At 38.0% G+C, this 18,896-nt stretch overlaps 1 protein-coding gene and 1 long non-coding RNA gene across 4 annotated transcripts in view; both read right to left on the reverse strand.

Moving 5' to 3' along the window:
• LOC106883939 (peroxisomal acyl-coenzyme A oxidase 1) overlaps nucleotides 1-7,893 on the reverse strand; it is a 50,812-nt gene extending 42,919 nt beyond the window's left edge. The window contains exon 1 of one of the 3 annotated variants that reach the window (XM_014935089.3): nucleotides 7,439-7,893. In XM_014935089.3, the coding sequence (XP_014790575.1) occupies nucleotides 7,439-7,565 (127 nt within the window). In that variant the 5' untranslated portion in view covers nucleotides 7,566-7,893. Of the gene's footprint in view, nucleotides 1-885; nucleotides 1,507-7,273; nucleotides 7,396-7,438 lie in introns of those variants that run through there. The other 2 variants (XM_089348564.1, XM_052966639.2) reach the window with 2 other exon arrangements.
• A 5,745-nt stretch (nucleotides 7,894-13,638) lies between these two features.
• LOC128247359 (uncharacterized) lies at nucleotides 13,639-18,311 on the reverse strand. The gene is made up of 3 exons (XR_016240899.1): nucleotides 18,046-18,311; nucleotides 15,183-15,255; nucleotides 13,639-13,654 (listed from the first exon to the last, which is right to left on the reverse strand). It is a non-coding gene; the product is annotated as an uncharacterized LOC128247359 (long non-coding RNA).
• Between the last annotated feature and the right edge of the window lie 585 nt (nucleotides 18,312-18,896).

Consider the following 18,896-nt stretch of genomic DNA (forward strand, 5'->3'; position numbering starts at 1 on the left):
GAAAGCGAAATCGTGATGACCCCTGTGCCCAGCGACGCCTTTCTGGCACTTGTGCCCGCGGCATATGTAAGGACTTTTGAGCGAGATCGTTGCCAGTGCCCCTGGACTGGCTCTTGTGCGGGTGGCACATAAAATACACCATTTTGAGCATGGCCATTGCCAGTACCGCCTGACTGGCCTTCATGCCGGTGGCATGTAAAAGCACCCACTACACTCTCTGAGTGGTTGGCCTTAGGAAGGGCATCCAGCTGTAGAAACTCTGCCAAATCAGATTGGAGCCTGGTGTAGCCATCTGGTTTCACCAGTCCTCAGTCAAATCGTCCAACCCATGCTAGCATGGAAAGCGGACGTTAAACGACGATGATGATGATGATGATGATATATATATATATATATATATATATACATATAACAGGCTTCTTTCATTTTCTCTGGCAAATCCACTCACATGGCTCTGGATAACCCAGCACTATAGAAGAAAACACACAGTGGGACTGGACTCAAAACCATGTGGTTGAGATGTAAACTTCTTACCACACAGCCACAATGCATCAGACAAGAAACACAAACATACACACACACACACACATATAGTACTGGTGTGCTCATAGTTCACTTCTCAGTTGCATGGCAGTCCAATATACATATGAGAATTATTTTATTCATTGGCATGTAAAACAATCATTTCAGGACAGATTTACTTGCTGAACAACATGGTAAGAAAATTTGAAAATTCATGACAGCAAAGAAATATGATACATAAAACTTTCATTTTATGAATTAATGTAAAAAGTTTACTGTTATTCAATACAAACATTCATGTTTACAACATGTGTGCAAGGCTATAAAATAAAAGGCTATAAAAATAAAAATGTGAATACTTACAGAAGAGCAAGGGCATGTTACCATAAATGTGTATATACATGAGAGAGAGAGAAACAGAGACAGACAGAGAAATAGGGAAAGAGAGAATTGAGTTTGAACATCAAGAACCAATTTGATTGAGACAGAGTAAAAATTAAAGATGTGCAGCTGTCTGGCTTCCATACCAGTGGCATGTAAATAGCACCATTTGAGTGTGATCATTACCAGCATCGCCTTACTGGCACATGAAAAGACATTTGAGCGAGGTCATTGCCAGTGCCGCTGGACTGGCTCCTGTGCAGGTGGCACGTAAAATACACCATTTTGAGCGTGGCCGTCACCAGTACCACCTGACTGGCCTTTGTGCTGGTGGTACGTAAAAGCACCCACTACACTCTCGGAGTGGTTGGCGTTAGGAAGGGCATCCAGCTGTAGAAACTCTGTCAAATCAGATTGGAGCCTGGTGTAGCCATCTGGTTCGCCAGTCCTCAGTCAAATCATCCAACCCATGCTAGCATGGAAAGGCGGATGTTAAACGATGATGATGAAAATAGAGTAAGAATGAGAGATGTCTTAGTTATTAAAGCTGTATTGTATGTATTTATCTTGTAAGTTTTGTGATTTATCTATGGAATGCTCAGCTACTGATATTTATTTCTCATAGGACATATGCTTTATAAGCCTTAACTTTGTGAGTCGTTAAATATGCAAACAGAGTTAAAAGAATTCCATTGTTGTTCTCAACCTGAATAAAAATCTCTTGCTACCAAATATTTTTTTTCTACGGCTATCTGATTTCCTTTCATAACCTTCAGCTATTTTGAATTTTCTTTTTTTTTTTTCAATTGTCATACAATTCTGAACACTGTGATTTTTTTGTGAGAGATTTTTATTCAGGTTGAACACAACAGAATAGACAGAGAGAAATGTTTCTTTGCAATTATTAAAAGAAAAAAAGAAAAAAAGTGGGGGGGGGGGGGCACTCAAGAAAGAAAAAGAAAAAGAAAGGGCGGGGAAAGGAGAGAGAGAGAGAGAGATTGAAGTTTCTTTTCAATTTTCAATCCATTAAAATATCTTTACCGAGCATTTTTTTCTCTTTTTGTCTTCCTTGTCTTTCCTTTCTATTACCTATCAACATATTTCTAAATAAACACATTTTCTCCCAACTATGGTCCCCAGAGAGCGTGAAACAAACTGTGAAACTCGAAGCAATCCAGCACCAATACACAAAGAAGATGGACTTGATGCAAAAGATGGGCTACTGAGAGAGGCTAAAGGAGCAGAGTCTCTATTCCCTGGAGAGAAGACGAGAGAGATATGTGATGATATATATTTGGAAGATCTTGGAGGGTTTAGCTCCCGATTTTGGAATTGACAGCTATACTAATCCTCAAACTGGACAGCACTGCATCATACCAAAGATCCCATCTTTCCCATCTAAAATAAGGACACAGTACTGCAATAGTCTGGGTTTCAAGGGCCCACAATTGCTCAACATCCTTCCGGGCAACCTTAGAGATTTACATGGTGTTGATGTGGAAGTTTTCAAGGAACGTCTGGACAGGTTTCTGTCTGAGATACCAGATGAACCCACATCATGGCAGGAGATGCAAAGAAGAGCAGCTCCGTCCAACTCGCTACTTCACCAAAAACAATATCAAAAACAACACCGAGTAACTACAGGTGGTGCACCAGCATGACCTCAGCTCTAGGCTGAAACCAGTAAAAGATAAAAAATAAAAGATATATATATGCATATGTATATATACATATATATATATATAAAACACAGTCTGTTTAAAGTCTGTCATACCGGCCATGATGAAATACCACAAGGTATTGAAAATACGTATTCGCCTTTATATATTTAATCCTTTATATTGAACACTCAATATTTCATCTATTCAATAAGACATATTCCATATATTCAATAAGACATTCAATACTTTATTTCATTGTACCATCCATTTTTATTTTATATTATATATCGTATATTATATTATATATTGTATATTCCATATTCTATATCCCACATTGGTTTTGCAGGAATATAAATAAAACATAAAAAACAGACAGTGTTGGAACTCTTTTAAACAAAATAATATATTCCTCTATACACAATCATACAAAACCCCTTTTTTTTGTATTTATTTTTACTTGCATATATATATATATATATATATATATATATATATATATATATATATATATATTTATATATATGCATATGTTGCCATGCTTGATCGCTAAATCCACCAGTTTTTTTATTTTTTTATTCTCTCTCTATTTTCTCACATTCCTTTCTGTTGAAGAGCATATGCTTGAAACTTAAAAGACTTTCTCACTTTCCTGAGCATCAAACTAATACACCTGTGATCGGGTGATCTAAATGATTAGGTACGCTAGGTAAGTGATGTAACGGATTACTGGGGCTCCAAGGTTATAGCCAGGATGGTAGTTATGAAGCCATGGCAGATTTCTGATGCAGTGGGTATATAATTGTTAAATAGGACAGCAAACATTAAGGCAAGGCAAATATCTCAAGTCATATACAATATTATTATAGGAAGAAATTCAAAATTTTACAGCTGTTTCTGGGATATCCCTGAGTATGGGATACTCAGTCATCAGAGACAAATAGGGAAAAAATAGGGAAAATGAGAATGATATATATTAATAAGATGATGACATAGAGGAAGGGAGTAAAAGAATAAGGAGATGGAAAGAAAGAAGAAAAAAGAAGCATGAAAGTTCATAGTTCAACTTTCCAAAATTATAGACCAGCGCATGAGTCCTTCCCTATTTGTCTCTGATGACAGAATATCCCATACTTGCGGATATCCCTGAAACAGCTGTAAGATTTTGAATTTCTTCCTATAATAATATTGTATATGATTTGAGATGTTTGCCTTGCCTTAATGATTGCTGTCCAGTTTAACAATTATATATATATATTTATTTGTGTGTGTGTGTGTGTGTGTGTGTGTGTGTGTGTGTGTGTGTGTGTGTGTGTGTGCGCGTATATATACAGGACTTGATGAGGATGCTGAGGTTGGAGGAGCATTTTCTAGTGGCACGACATTGAAAGAGCTTGGACAGTCTTCAACAAGACAGAACTAAAGTGACCTCATGACACCCACTGTTTCTATGCTCTTTTAGTAATCCCTTTACAGTTCCTATGGGGTTTTCATGACAGTAATGGCGACAGTATTAGCACTGGCAATGCTCTATTGTTCTTTATTTGTTGATACAGGTACACAATCCTTTGTCCAGAACCCTTGAGGGACAGTTGTGTTCTGAATTTCAGAATAAAAGTCAGCTGCCCCAGATTGTAAACTAGACATCAAAATAGATATCTTACTATGGTAACAGAAGCACATGTATACGCACTCACAATCAGTGGGGAAAATAAGTATTTGTAGAGTAATATGCTGGTAAATGAAATAGTGTGGTAACTAAGATTACAAATAACAAAATACATATATTGGGATAATTTAAAACAAAAATACATGATCCACAAGTACAGATATACAGATTACCATAATATTTCTGTAGAGTGACACATAAGTATTCACACTAATTTGAATAAGGAAAGACTACAAATGGTATTACAGTTTATTCATATGCAAGAGCCATAAATTGATTCAAACTAGACTAAATATGTAGCTGCAGTTAAGTTGTAGAACAGGGTCTGACAGTATCACCAACTTCATCTTCAGGCTGCAGGCAAACCTCCAATGATGGGCAAGGAACAGGATTCTCAAGTGATGAAGTAGCACTACAAGAGAGGGCATTTTTAAAGACTTCTTCAAGTGTCATCTGTCTCATTAGCATATGTTTCTGTCTAAGCAATGTCTCTTTGAGTAAACTCTCCTAATCTGCTGCTCACCGATTAATACCCAGTGTTCAAGGTCAGTTATTAACTGACCACAAATTCTCATCATATTGTCCATAGGAATTCTTTCACCTATCTGTCTTCATTCCTATCTGTATTTAACACTATTTCAGCAATTTCCTCATCACTCAAGGTATGCACAACAAATGCATCATTGTCAACGTTTAGCATTTCTTTAGTGTCAGCTTCTTACCATTCCGCAAAATAAACTTTTAGTGTAAGGTGACACAAAATCCTCCTAACTCATTATCTATAGAGTCATTTTCATCAAACATCGTTATTGGCCAAATTCTGTGCCAGGCATTTGTTACTGTTGATTTATAAACATTATTTCAAGCATTCCCAAGTGAGTAGATGGTACCCTTAACAGTGAACTTTTTCAGGTAATCTTGCAGTTTTACTACTTTGTTGACTGCATCAAGCACAGCTTCTAAAATCATTTTCATAGTCGTTCTTCACGGAGTGTAAAATTCTTTGGTCACAAGGCTGTAAAACAGATATCACATTGGATCCTCTCCACATCCAGTTCGTTTGCGCAAATTTTTGTTTTCATATTCATTTTCTACACATTTTTTTACACCTACTAGACTGGGCTTTTTTTTGCGGGGGGGGGGGACATGGAGTTAAACTATATATTAACCCTGAGGCCTACAGTATTTATTCTTTTCTACTCTAGGTACAAGGCCCGGAATTTTGATGGAGGGACCAGTCGATTACATCGACCCTAGTACCCAACTGGTACTTAATTTATTGACCCCGAAAGGATGAAAGGCAAAGTCGACCTCGGCGGAATTTGAACTCAGAACGTAAAGACAGACGAAATACCACTAAGCATTTCACCCGACGTGCTAACGTTTCTTATTTCTTTATTGCCCACACGGGGCTAAACATAGAGGGGACAAACAAGAACAGACAAAGGGATTAAGTCGATTGCATCGACGCCAGTGCGTAACTGGTACTTAATTTATCGACCCCGAAAGGATGAAAGGCAAAGTCGACCTCGGCGGAATTTGAACTCAGAACGTAAAGACAGACGAAATACCGCTAAGCATTTCACCCGACGTGCTAACGTTTCTTATTTCTTTATTGCCCACACGGGGCTAAACATAGAGGGGATAAACAAGAACAGACAAAGGGATTAAGTCGATTGCATCGACGCCAGTGCGTAACTGGTACTTAATTTATCGACCCCGAAGGGATGAAAGGCAAAGTCGACCTCGACGGAATTTGAACTCAGAACGTAAGGGCAGACGAAATACTGATAAGCAAACCACCACACTATATACAGTTTAGCTTTAGAGCGCTAGACCCATGAGGCACCCAAGCACCCATGCCTGAAGATGACATTATACAAATGGGCTGTTCATAACTTGTTTCGCTTCTTTTTCTGTTTCTACAACAATGATCTCTTTTGCTTTGAACAAGTAAATCAACAATGCCCACTGATCTCAACAATAGTTAAATAGTGTTTATTTATTTAAGCTCATCAACCATGCCCACTAATCTCAACTATAGTTAATTAGTGTTTATTTATTTATGTTGTGATTACTTTTTAAATGATTTTATCGGATTGTTTACAACTTTTCATTACCTCAATAAATTAATGAACATCTTTACGGTGTCATTCAAGTGGGCGTTTTTTATTACTAAGTTATTGTTTTTATCATAATTACTAATCATTCTCAAAATATTAAAAAAAAATCAAACAGCACTAATTAAAGTAACACACAATTAATAAATGGTAGAGATGGACTATATGTAATCTGAACCTTTCCCCCCTTATTTATTAATTTTTTTTTACGGAATCCCACGTTTTAGGCTATGGAGATTCCGATCATGTAAAAAGATTTTTTGAAAAATTTCACCCCCCCACCCCCACCAAGCAGGCTATTTACATGCTAGAAATAACAGCCAAATCTCACAAAACTAGTGTTAGGGTTAGGTTTAGAGTTAGGGTTAGGGTTAGGGTTACCCTGTGGATCTATATAAAAACCGGGGGGGGGGGGGGGGGGGTCGAAATTTTGAAATTGAGATTTTTGAAAATTTTTTTCCAGAATCGGATTCTCCATGGTCTGAAACATAGGATTCCGTAAAAAAAAAAAAAAATGGGGGGGGGGTATACCCAGATTACATATACTCCATCTCCCCCTAATAAATAATACTCTACTGTTTTTTCTGTCTGCAATATCTGACATGCTTACTACAGTGTCGGGAGGTCAAAACAATTACGTAGAAAGGAATATATTTTACAAGAGGAAACACCCCCCCCCCCCAAAAAAAAATACATCAATGCAGCATCAAGTGCATCAATTGGTCGCACACCACATGATTCAACAGAATATATTGAAGTGAGCCAACACGAGATGGAAAAGCCAAGCACCCTTAACGAGTAGAGCAATATCTAAAAGGTGATCTGACACCTCGGTAAGGTGAACTACCAACGATGACATACAAGTTATAAAATAATTCAAGATTTCGTAATCAAATACAGTAAAATATAAACGGTAGACATACAAATCAAGCTCTCACAAATTACACCAAAGGACGCATTGGAGAACGTAGTCCGAGTTATACAAAATGTGTTAATCACGGCTATTTATTATGGATCTGCTCCATTAGAGCTGACTGGAATGAAAGAATAACATTGACAATATTTTAAAAAATGAAAACGAAAATTACCTAGATTTCTTTTATGCTTTACGACCTCGTCGCCATCCCACAGTAAACAAGTTAATGTATATGGATCGAAAGTGGCACCTTTCCTTTCCTTAATTAGGTTCGGGTGAATATTTAAATATTTGGTCATTTCTCTTTAATGAATCGAAGTTCATTCACATCAAAATTAAAATGCAAATTGATAAAACGAAGGTAGGTAACTCTTTGCTACTTTCGCAAACAGAAATCTACCAGCTGAGAGAAAGCTAGAATTAGCATTCAAATTTTCCTTTAAAAGTGGAGAGGGATGTGTTGGATAATATTGTCTAGTATGTATTCTCGGCGATCCTTCGGTACAAGTTTCTCTGTATTCTCTCCTCCAAATAGACGGTACAGTCACGGTTTTTAATCACAAATCTGTTGGATGAGTGCAGATTTCTGGCTAAAATAATAACACATACAGACCGTCATTTCCCACGCCTGGTACTCCAGAATTCCAGCTGCTGCTGTTGCCATTATTATTGTTGTTTCAGACGTAGAGCAAATTAAAAAGCAAAAACTGAAATTCATGGATGAAAAAGATATCAAAAATCAAAGTTGGTCTTTAACTCATCAGAAATATGGGTAATTTTTCAGATTAACACCCACACGATTTTCACTAGGGTGTTAGGGTTAGGGCTTTAGGATCAGGGTTAGGGTTAGGGTTTGGGTTAGGGTTTAGGGTAGAGGTTACGGTTAGGGTTTTAGGGTTAGGGTTAGGGAATTCTGTTCCTAACCCTAACCGTAACCCTAACCCTAATCGTAACCCTAACCCTAACCCTAACCCTGACCCTAAAACCCTAACCCTAAAACCCTAACCCTAAAACTAACCCTAAAACCCTAACCCTAAAACCCTAACCCTAAAACTAACCCTAAAACCCTAACCCTAACACCCTAGTGAAGATCATGCAGGTGTTAATCTGAAAAATTATCAAAATATGTCCCGTAGAATGGTCCCTTTAGACATTGCTGTGCACGTCAACATTCAAGTGGCAAATGTCCATATTAACTTTTGTGTATGTGATTGTGAAAACATGAATTTAAATTTATTTACATGTGGACGAAACAGAGAATACAATTGAAAAAATTAAAAGAAAAAAGAAAGAAAACAAAACAATTCACCACCTTGGGTTCAAAACTTGGGGGCGCAGCGAAACCTCTCTAATGGCTATTGAGACACGCCAGCACGCTTGAAGTGCTGCCACGGATGATGGTGAGGCTGATGTGCTAGAACAGCCAAGCGCCTCAAGAGCCTCACCAGTTACCTCTGCAAAGTAAGTTACCAGTGAAGACAGGAATCTCACAGTTAGTGGTCTGACCCCACCAAACGTCTCAAACCCCACAGGATGGAAAATGTAGTTGGCCGACAGATCACAGTACTTCAGGATTTTGTTCCACTCAGCTGCTGAAGCTGTGGATCACCCTGACTACAGCATCCAAGATATGAGCAGAAGCAAAGAAGCCGCTCACTGTCATCCCAGACAAGGCATCTGCCTTGTGACCAGAGATACATGGTGAAGCCGTCAGATTTCTTCCCATCATATCTGGACAATCTAGATGGTTCCAAGATGGAGGAGATGTTTGCCTGGGCCAAGCTCTTCTTGAGTATCAGGTTTAACTCTGTATGACACATGAAGCAACCAGCATTCTGGTGGCAAGAAAGGCTATTGGGGCCTATAGAGTCGAAGATATTATTTCGGCCTGCTGTCACAGAAAAAAACCATTGTTCCACCATGAGAAAAGTTCTGTTGAAGTGTTAATTTAAATTTGGCTATGGTGGATCAAATCCACTTCATACCCGCAAGATCCACTACAAACTCTTTATTTATTGATTTATAGTGCAAATGATTTTCACATCATTCATTAGCCAATGAAAGTGTATCATTACACTGAATATGAAATCAATTTGAACAGAATTGATGCTGGCAGCCAAACCGACTAGATCCCACATATATGTATACCTCCACACTCACGTATATGTGCTCATACCCACACATGCATACATGCACATATACAAATATACATTTGTATGTATATATACACAGATATGTATGCATCTATTCATGCACACACATGTGTATGAATATAAGCCCGTCGCATCCACACATGCGAGCATATGCATGCATGCGCACACACACGTATATATTATTATTATTATTATTATTATGAGGATATATACCTCTTAAGGGATGTTAACATCCAAGTTCCCCGACATAGGCCACAGGTTATGGTCTCACTCGGCTTGCTGGGTCTTCTCACGCACAGCATATTTCCAAAGGTCTCGGTCACTAGTCATTGCCTCAGTGAGGCATAATGTTCGAAGGTCATGCTTCACCACCTTATCCCAGGTCTTCCTAATATCCACAATAAATGCCAAAGTTGCAAGCCAATCAGGATCTCGAAAATGTGAACTATCCAAGGTTTGCTTTCGAGAAATATCGCCACTTCTTTGTGTAAGGCAAGAACTCTTTTTAGCACTGATCCTCAGCTAAGCCAGCGTACATCGCAGAAATAAGCAAGGTCACCATATTCTGCCTCAGTATCTAGTAAAAAAAAACCTATTTAAATTGACAATGTTGTAATCCACAAGGTCGGATCAGATTTGAGAGGACAGAATGCCCATGTAAATGTTAACTGGTCTATCAGTAGCAATTGACATTTATCGGTTAACGGTGGCAAACATTAAAGAAAAGTTATGTAGGCTTCCCACCAAAATGTATTTCGATGGTTCTAGAAAGTTTTGCCTGGGATTATAAAAAGTTGACAGTTTGAATGCCCGAGCAGAGCCAACTCAAATTCCAGATGGAACCTTGTCACTTTGTTCCGCAAGGTATGCTCTGATTTCCTTCTACTCATCATCATCATCATCGTTTAACGTCCGCTTTCCATGCTAGCATGGGTTGGACGATTTGACTGAGGACTGGTGAAACCGGATGGCAACACCAGGCTCCATTACATAATATATACACTGTATACATGTTCAGCAAAGGTACATCGTCCTTGTGTTTAAATCCTACCTACCTACCTACCTACATACATACATACACACATGCATCATTTTTATATAATTATCTGCTTTATTTTTCATTATGTTTATAACGATAATGGATACATGTCACATAACAGATTTAACTAGAACATTTCTTTATCTTACATGTTGCAAATCTTTAAGTATCACATATATCCTCGTAGAAATGTTTTTCAATGTACACAAATATACATTGTGTGTGTATGTATAAAGGAAGAAAAATATTGGTTTCAAATTTTGGCACAAGGTCAACAGGTTTGGAGTAGGGGCTAAGTTGATTACATCGACACCAGTGTTCAACTGGTACATATTTTATTGAAACCAAAGAGATGAAAGGCAAAGTCGACCTCGGGGAAATTTGAACTCAGAACATAAAGACAGACGAACTGCCACTAAGCATTTTTACCCGGCGTGCTAACAGTTCTGCCAGCTCGCAGCCATAAAGAGAAGAAACTATTAATTGTTAGTTGGTTGAAATGGCCTTTATTATAGCGTTATTATCATTGTTACAAGTAGAAACAACTTATTGTAATTGTATACAGGTTATTTGTTGTTCTGCTGTCCAGTCTGCAGGTAATGAAGTTCATCTTCTGTTGACTGCTAGGAGGTCTGATGGAGAGAGAAAATATTATATCCTTGAGTTTGGATATAGACTACTCTGTAAAAGTGTTATAACACTACAAAAACTAAATCAGTAACAAACACGTGACAAACTTATATCTCTTCTCAACGACCTCTACATCTGCCTTCACAAATGCGACTGCACACACCACATTGTACCTCACACTATCAGTACGCATGCGCCTTTATAAGGTTTAGGAAAGTTCACTTGCTATCCCACAGGGGTGTCAGGATTTCACCACAACAGAAAGAATAAGAGAGTCCAGACATGTAGAAAGTGCAAGAGCTGCATTGTCACGCGATGACGGGCCATACTTGAAATGAGAAACAGAGATGCTCTTTGACCTGAGACTGAGAGACCAAAGAGGGGCGTACCAATTTGTGGTTGTGTATTTATATCTTTACTAACTAAATAAGGTCGGGCTGAACAAAGGATTTTCCTCTGTAATCAGCCCTGACCCAAATCTGACTCGAAAAGGTTACAGATAAAAGCCTCGAAAAGGTTACAGCAAAAGCCTTTGAATAAGTTTTATAAGATTTGGGTTTTGGAATCTGGGCATAAAGATGAGTAGTATGGGATAAATATGTCATGATTAGAATTTTTGTTTGGGTGTGTAAAGAGGAAAGAACCCTCATTAAAATTTTTAATCTCCAATTTAGATGAAATCGAATCATAGGTATTCCAGTTCATTAGAGAAAATATAAAAGAAAAGTCTAATTCTTCAATTCCATGTGACACGGGCAATGCTGGGTATCTCTGCTAGTATAACATATTATTACTGTAAGCTTTATTGAAATGGAGAACAAGTGAAAATAAAGTTCTAATGACTGCTGGTAGAGAATATAAGAGATCTGAATCGAGCTAGTGTAATAAATATACATAGTAATGATTAAGGCTTGAGAAGTCAAAAGGAGTTGGTCCAAGTTTATGAGGAATTCCTTTGATTTCTCGCAGGATTCAGCAATGGAAAACTTGTTGTTTCTGCTACACTAGGCTGCACTCTGGCTTGTTTGTGGCGAGAGGTAAGGATGTGTGTTCTCTGATGATTCTCAACCTCCATGGTTGCTTTTGGCGTGAGTTTGCTTGGTGAGTTTGCATGTTGTTCATGATATATTGCTGCAAACTGATTGGTTGATAATCACGACTGGTCATGTGACTTGAGCATGATATGCGTGTACTCTCATCGACTGCAATTGGAAAATGTTGTAATTCACTGCAGGTGTTGATTAATTGATTTTTAACATCTGCTGATATTTCTTCAATCCGCCGAGTGACCGTCTTTAAAAAGAGGCTGTTAATTTCAAATAAAACCTTTTCTTCTGCACAAAAAATATCCAACACCGCTAATAAGCAGTCTTTAAAATAAATCACCATCGGTAAAAAGGTTTCATCTTTTCAGCGATGCGTTGTGAGACTTCATAGCTGGCAATTGTATTTACCACATTTTTGCCTTTTCTGTTTTAAAAAAATAACGTTAGTTTTCCAAAACCAGACTTCAACCACTAAACTTCATCTTTCCGAGGGTTCTGTTTAAATAAACAGAACTCTTGATTCAATAACACTGTGTATAGACTCTGTATTTGGAATGACCAATTTCAAAGACTGTTGGATTTTACTCATAGGAAATTGTAATCTTAATAATGGATTTACAAACGCAATGACCAATCTTAAAGACTATTGGATTTTACTCACAAGGTATTGGAATCTTATATGTACACCATTTTGCCTAAACAATGGATTTACAAATACAATATCTCTACATTCACTCTCTATTTCCTATCTTATGTAAACTAACTATTGCTTCACCATCCTCTCACACTGTCTCCGATGAAGGAATATAATAAATATCCTGGAAACAGCTGTAAGACCTTCTATTTATAAATGTTCTATATTATACACAGCCTTGGTTTTTTATCTCATTACGAAATCCTTATAAATATATATATATATATATATATATATATATATATATATATATATATATATATATATATATATATATAGTTTTAGAGAAAAGAACCAAAGTTCATGAACTCATCCATGAAAAAAAATCCACAGTCACATGTACTGTGGATTTTATACTGCGAAACTTAATTTAATTTTAATTTTTGATAAATTGAATTTAATTGAGTTTTTACCTGTAAACTTGGATTTTTATTCCTAATATTATATCTATATATGTGTGTGTGTATGTGTATGTATATATATATATATATATATGTGTGTGTGTGTGTGTATGTATATATATATATATATATGTGTGTGTGTGTGTGTGTATGTATATATATATATATATATATGTGTGTGTGTGTGTGTGTGTGTGTATATGAAGAGTGCATACATGTTTGAAGCCAACGATGCAGAAAAGCTGAATGCCTTTAAATGGTAATATTCATGTCAAAAAATGGGTAGCAAAAACCACTAAAATGCAAAAGAACAATGTATGATGTATGCATAATAGTGGATAAAAACTGACAAAGAAATGACGTCATGGAAAGTATGCACAGAAATCAAACGCAAGGCTAGAATGAGGCGTCATGCAAAAAGGTATCTGCAGAAAAGTGAACAATGCTCATAGGTTTTAAAACATTCCACCATAATTGGAAATGAAATTGCAGGTCGAAAAAATTATCAATATCAATAAATTATGAAAGATAGTGTACATGGGATAGAAAAAAAAGTACGCCTTTTTATATAGCAAGAGAAGGAAATGTTATGCTCGGCAAGATGTGAGAAGGTATGCTTGGCAAGAGATGTTCTTTTAACACAAGTTTAGAGTGGCATGAGTACCGGTTAACCAAGTAAACCTCTACCGTCCTCTCTGAACCGCTGTGATGCTCTGCCATCTTCTGTGATCCTCTTCAATCCTCTGCGAGTGTTCTCTCTCTCCTTTGTTTCATATTTCCCGCACATTTCAGTTTATAACAATGGTTTGACGAGAAACTGCATAGAATTTTCCATTTCTCTTAATACCTACACAAATGTTGCAGTACAACGTTTGTCTGAAATATAGGCTAAGATCATCTGAAAAGGATGGAAATTGAAATGCTGTGGACATTTTCTCCTTACAGAACTGACAGGGTTTTTAGTTCTGAGTACTGCTACAAACTGTTCGATTTCCTTTTTTATTGTTTTCCTAAAGGATATATCTAAGTGTATAATTTATTTGCAATAATTCAATAAAAACAAACATAATTCACAAAAGTGAACCAGTAAGAAAATGGAGGGGGCCTCTCCCTAAATGATACATGGCGCCAAGGGAAACTACTGTTCCCCTCTAAAAAGTGCTGAGACACTCCAAAATATTAAAGCATGATTGCGGGGTTGGAGCGCTGGAACAGCTAAGTACACTTCTGACTGAGCATAATCTGTTACTTCAGTCAGGTGAGACTGTAGTAAGTCATAAACTTCCTTGTCAGCAGTCCAGCACCAACAGTGTCTCTCAAAAGCTATAGGTTGAACGATGTAATTTACTGACAGATTGTATCATGTTTAAGCCACTAATCATTGTGAAGGTTTAATTCCATCGACACTAAGACAGCATTTCTAGAAGCTCCATTTCTGAGACATGATATACAATTTTTTTTTACATTTATAGAGATATTTGCATGCCTTAGACCAAGGATGCACAACCTTTTTTGTCCAAAGGACCATATCGTGAATTCAATCACACAAGGCGGCTGCAGATTTTCATTTTTAGCTTTCCCGTTAAAGCTTCATAGTCTTTGTGCTTCGTCGAATAGTGTCTTTGTAAATTATATTCTTTAGGAACCCCAAAGCGTATTTGATAAATTAAGCATATGATCTTCTTTGAAGTATTTTCAGTGATGAAGTACTTGTCAGTCTATGCTTCTTGAAACTGCTTGTTTTCATTCCAAAGCTTTCTTTTAGTTTGCATGTTAGCAAGTTCCCGTCATTAGAAAGGGTCAAACAGTGCTGTAGAAAATAGTAAAATGTTTCAGTTTTGATATATTCATAATCGTGTACCAAAATATGCAAGTAGAAAATCAGTGTTACATAAGGAATAATAAATTTATACATACATCGCTTCTGAATATAACTAAAATATAATAGCATACCTTGCAAATGAAGAGACACGGTGAGGCAACGTAATCACAACTTCTTGTATGCCAGGCAGTGAGCTACTGGAAACTAAATTATAGGAAACAAGTATCTTAAAATTGTTTAAAACACGTACAAGTTCATATCTTGTATTCCACAAAAAAAAGGAGTGTATTTTGATAGATATGGCACTTGACTCAATAAAGACATGAAGGAAACTAATATATACTCTCTTACTCTTTTACTTGTTTCAGTCATTTGACTGTGGCCATGCTGGAGCACCGCCTTTGGTCGAGCAAATGGACCCCAGGACTTATTCCTTGTAAGCCTAGTACTTATTCTATCGGTCTCTTTTGCCGAACCGCTAAGTTACGGGGACATAAACACACCAGCATCAGTTGTCAAGCGATGTTGGGGGGACAAACACAGACACACAAACATATACACACACATACATATATATATATACATATATATATATATATATATACATATATACGACGGGCTTCTTTCAGTTTCCGTCTACCAAATCCACTCACAAGGCTTTGGTCGGCCCGAGGCTATAGTAAAAGACACTTGCCCAAGGTGCCACGCAGTGGGACTGAACCCAGAACCATGTGGTTGGTAAGCAAGTTACTTACCACACAGCCACTCCCGTGCCTATGGAAATATGGAAATATAATAATAAAAGTTAATAAATAAATACTATTATGTATCGTTGCAGTGTGTGATTGTGGTACAATCTGTTTGCTATGTTAATGTTCAGTTTTACAATTTAATTAAGACTTAAATATGCACAAAAGAGTGAGAAGAAGAAAAAAAAACAAAAAAAAAGCAATTCACCCCCTTAGGTTGAAAATTTTGGGGCGTTGGGAAACCTTTATAATGACTGTTCTATATTTAAGAGATGAGGAATTATGTACATTATTTACATTCGACAGATATTTGTCCTCATCTTGTTTGTTGTTAACAACGTTTCAGCTGATATACCCTCTAGCCTTCTTCAGGTGTCTTGGGGAAATTTCGAACCTGGGTTGCCGCGGGTGATGGCAAGGCTGATGCACTGGAACAACGAAGTGCCCTCACAAGCTTCACAAGTTTCCTCTGCTTGACGAGCTGCCAGTGAAGACAGGAATATCACAGTCAGTTGTCCAACCCCTACCAAACATCTCGAATGCCACAGGATGGAAAATGTAGTTGGCCAACAGATCGCAGTACTTCAGGATTTTGTTCTGTTCAGCTACAGAAGCTGTAGATCTCGCCCTGGCCGCAGCATCCAAGATATGAGAAGCAAAGGAGTCACTAACTGTAACATCCCAGACAAGGCATCAGCCTCTCAACCAGGGACACAGAGTGAAGCCGTCAGGTCTTTTCTCATCACATCTGGACAACCCAGATGGTTCCAAGATGGAGGGGACGTTTGCACAGGCCAAGCTCCTCCTGAGTACAAGGTTTAACTCCGTGTGACACGCGAAGTGACCAGCATTCAGGCAGCAAGAAAGGCTATAGAGGCCTGTGGAGTCAAAGAGCTTGCCACAACAACAGCTCAAACCCATGCAGATGTCAGCTCCCACTTTGAGGGCAATGGAGACATGAAATTCGTCCAAGCTGAGTAGGCCACCAACGTTAGACACAGAAATGGCATCAACCCAGTCACCTGAGTATTTGGTGCTAAAATTGAAATAAGAATCTTTGAAAATGGTTTCACGCACCACATGCAGCCAGCAGGTTGTGCATCTATACATGGTCGAGGTGAAGCATGGTGAAACCATCTAATAATGACTCTGTTCAGAAGGCTATAATAATACATGTAAGGTGCCAGTGAGGAAAAGGAGAAGAGACACAACTGTAGTGAACCCTGGCGGTCACGTTAGAAAGCAAAACAAAAAAGGGATTTAACGAGAGTAATCTCCCTCGAGCTTCTAGAAAGTTCTCGAACATTCTGGAAGCTTCCAGTTTACGTGGAAGTCGGGGACTTCCGGTGCATCCTTTATATAAAGGAAGGAATTTCTAAATTCGCGCCATTCAGTGCTTGTTGATTCTTCGACGTGCATTAGGCCAAGCTACCACATGCACACTAGCTCGTGCGCACTTTCGCCTCACTTGGAGACATGGGATTGCAAACAGAATATATTCATGTAATGTTACAAGGTTTCCTTCAATTAACCTTATATGTTAATGCATTCCCTCCAGTAATAAATATGCTATGACTTATTACAAATGTCTCGCGAATTTCTATTTTCTTGTTATGTACAAGATGGTGACCCTTCTTTCTCTCATACTCATTAAATTATAGTGTGTCATTTAATCGACATTACCACTATAAAATGGTAACCCTGACATCACTATACAACCGAGTAGGATATTTGAGAGGGAAGTTTTATCGATAGGTTAGCATGTGTGTGTCTGTGTGCGTCATGTATACAGAATAATAGACAGGCCGTTATGAGAACAAAGTGTATGCGTGTATAGGGCTTTCCTATAAGTAGGTTATCTCCCTTGGCTAGGCGGCGCTCCATGTAGATAATTAAACTTCCGGAGGCTAACCCACGCCATTGTTATTGTTTTACGTCTTATCATGGATATAAAGCAGCTTGATGATTCAGCTATCGAAGTATTTACTGTGCCTGAGTTAAAGAAATATTTAAGATTATATGGACAGTATGTTACTGGAAGAAAGGCGGACTTGACTGAAAGGTTGAAAGGTATAAAAATTCTGTCGATATGTCAACAAAGTAAATTCATCGGACGATAAGTCTGAAGTATCGGACGATACTTCAGACAGGAATAAGCAGAAGCTTATATCTCCTCTCGGTGAAGTATTGCCTGATCTAAAGATCTTTGTAAGTTGCCGAATTTCACAGATAATGACATAATTACCTCGTGCTACGGATGAAAGCAAAGCAACAGTTAAGGAGTGGCATATTTTACCACGACAGACACGTACACAGCATCGAATACCACGATGTAAGTGAAAGCTGCTCTCACTGTATTGTCCGGTGTCTGGTAATCCCTTCGATACCGACATCAAACCAAAAAAAGAATCCTGACCACAGAGTGTGGGTAATTATGTCAAATGTCACTGACAATGTGCATTCAGCTGATTGCAACTGTTAAAGCAAGTCACTGAGCATGCGTACATGTCATACGGGAGAGTTCCAATCAGGGGTGGATAACACCTTATAGGAAAGCCCTATAGGCATGGATGGATGCGTTAAGTACATATAAGAATAATGGAGAAAGTGAAAGAGTCGATAATGAGAAGTTAGACGAATGTTCATAGACACAAGAATGAGAAATACCAGTTCGTAGTCAATTGTACGCGGTAATAGAAATACTGTATCAAGAAGTTGTGGCGATGATACAGAGCTGGTTGCGGTACGTGTCGTACGAAGTTGTAGCTGTAATGCTGCTGCCTGAGTTACTTGTACAGGAGTTCTCGCAGGTAGTATTTGCTGTTAACCATGGTGAAGTAATTCACGAACAGTGCTGTGTTAGAACATGTGCAGTGTTGCTGGTTGAGCTGTGTACGTAGAGATGTTGATGTCGTTAAGATGATGGTAGCGACAAAGAAAGAGATTGCCGTAATGCTGTTGGACGGGTGTTGTCGTCTGGCTCGCAGGTTGTATATTTGCAGTTGATCCCTGGTGAAGTAATTCACGAACAGTGTTGTGTTGAAACTCGGTCGTTTTGCTGTTGGACGAGTGTTGTTGCTGGAACTGGCTGTGTTT

Source organism: Octopus bimaculoides, chromosome 3 (assembly GCF_046866305.1).
Source record: "Octopus bimaculoides isolate indiv1 chromosome 3, ASM4686630v1, whole genome shotgun sequence".
Classification (NCBI taxonomy): domain Eukaryota; kingdom Metazoa; phylum Mollusca; class Cephalopoda; order Octopoda; family Octopodidae; genus Octopus; species Octopus bimaculoides.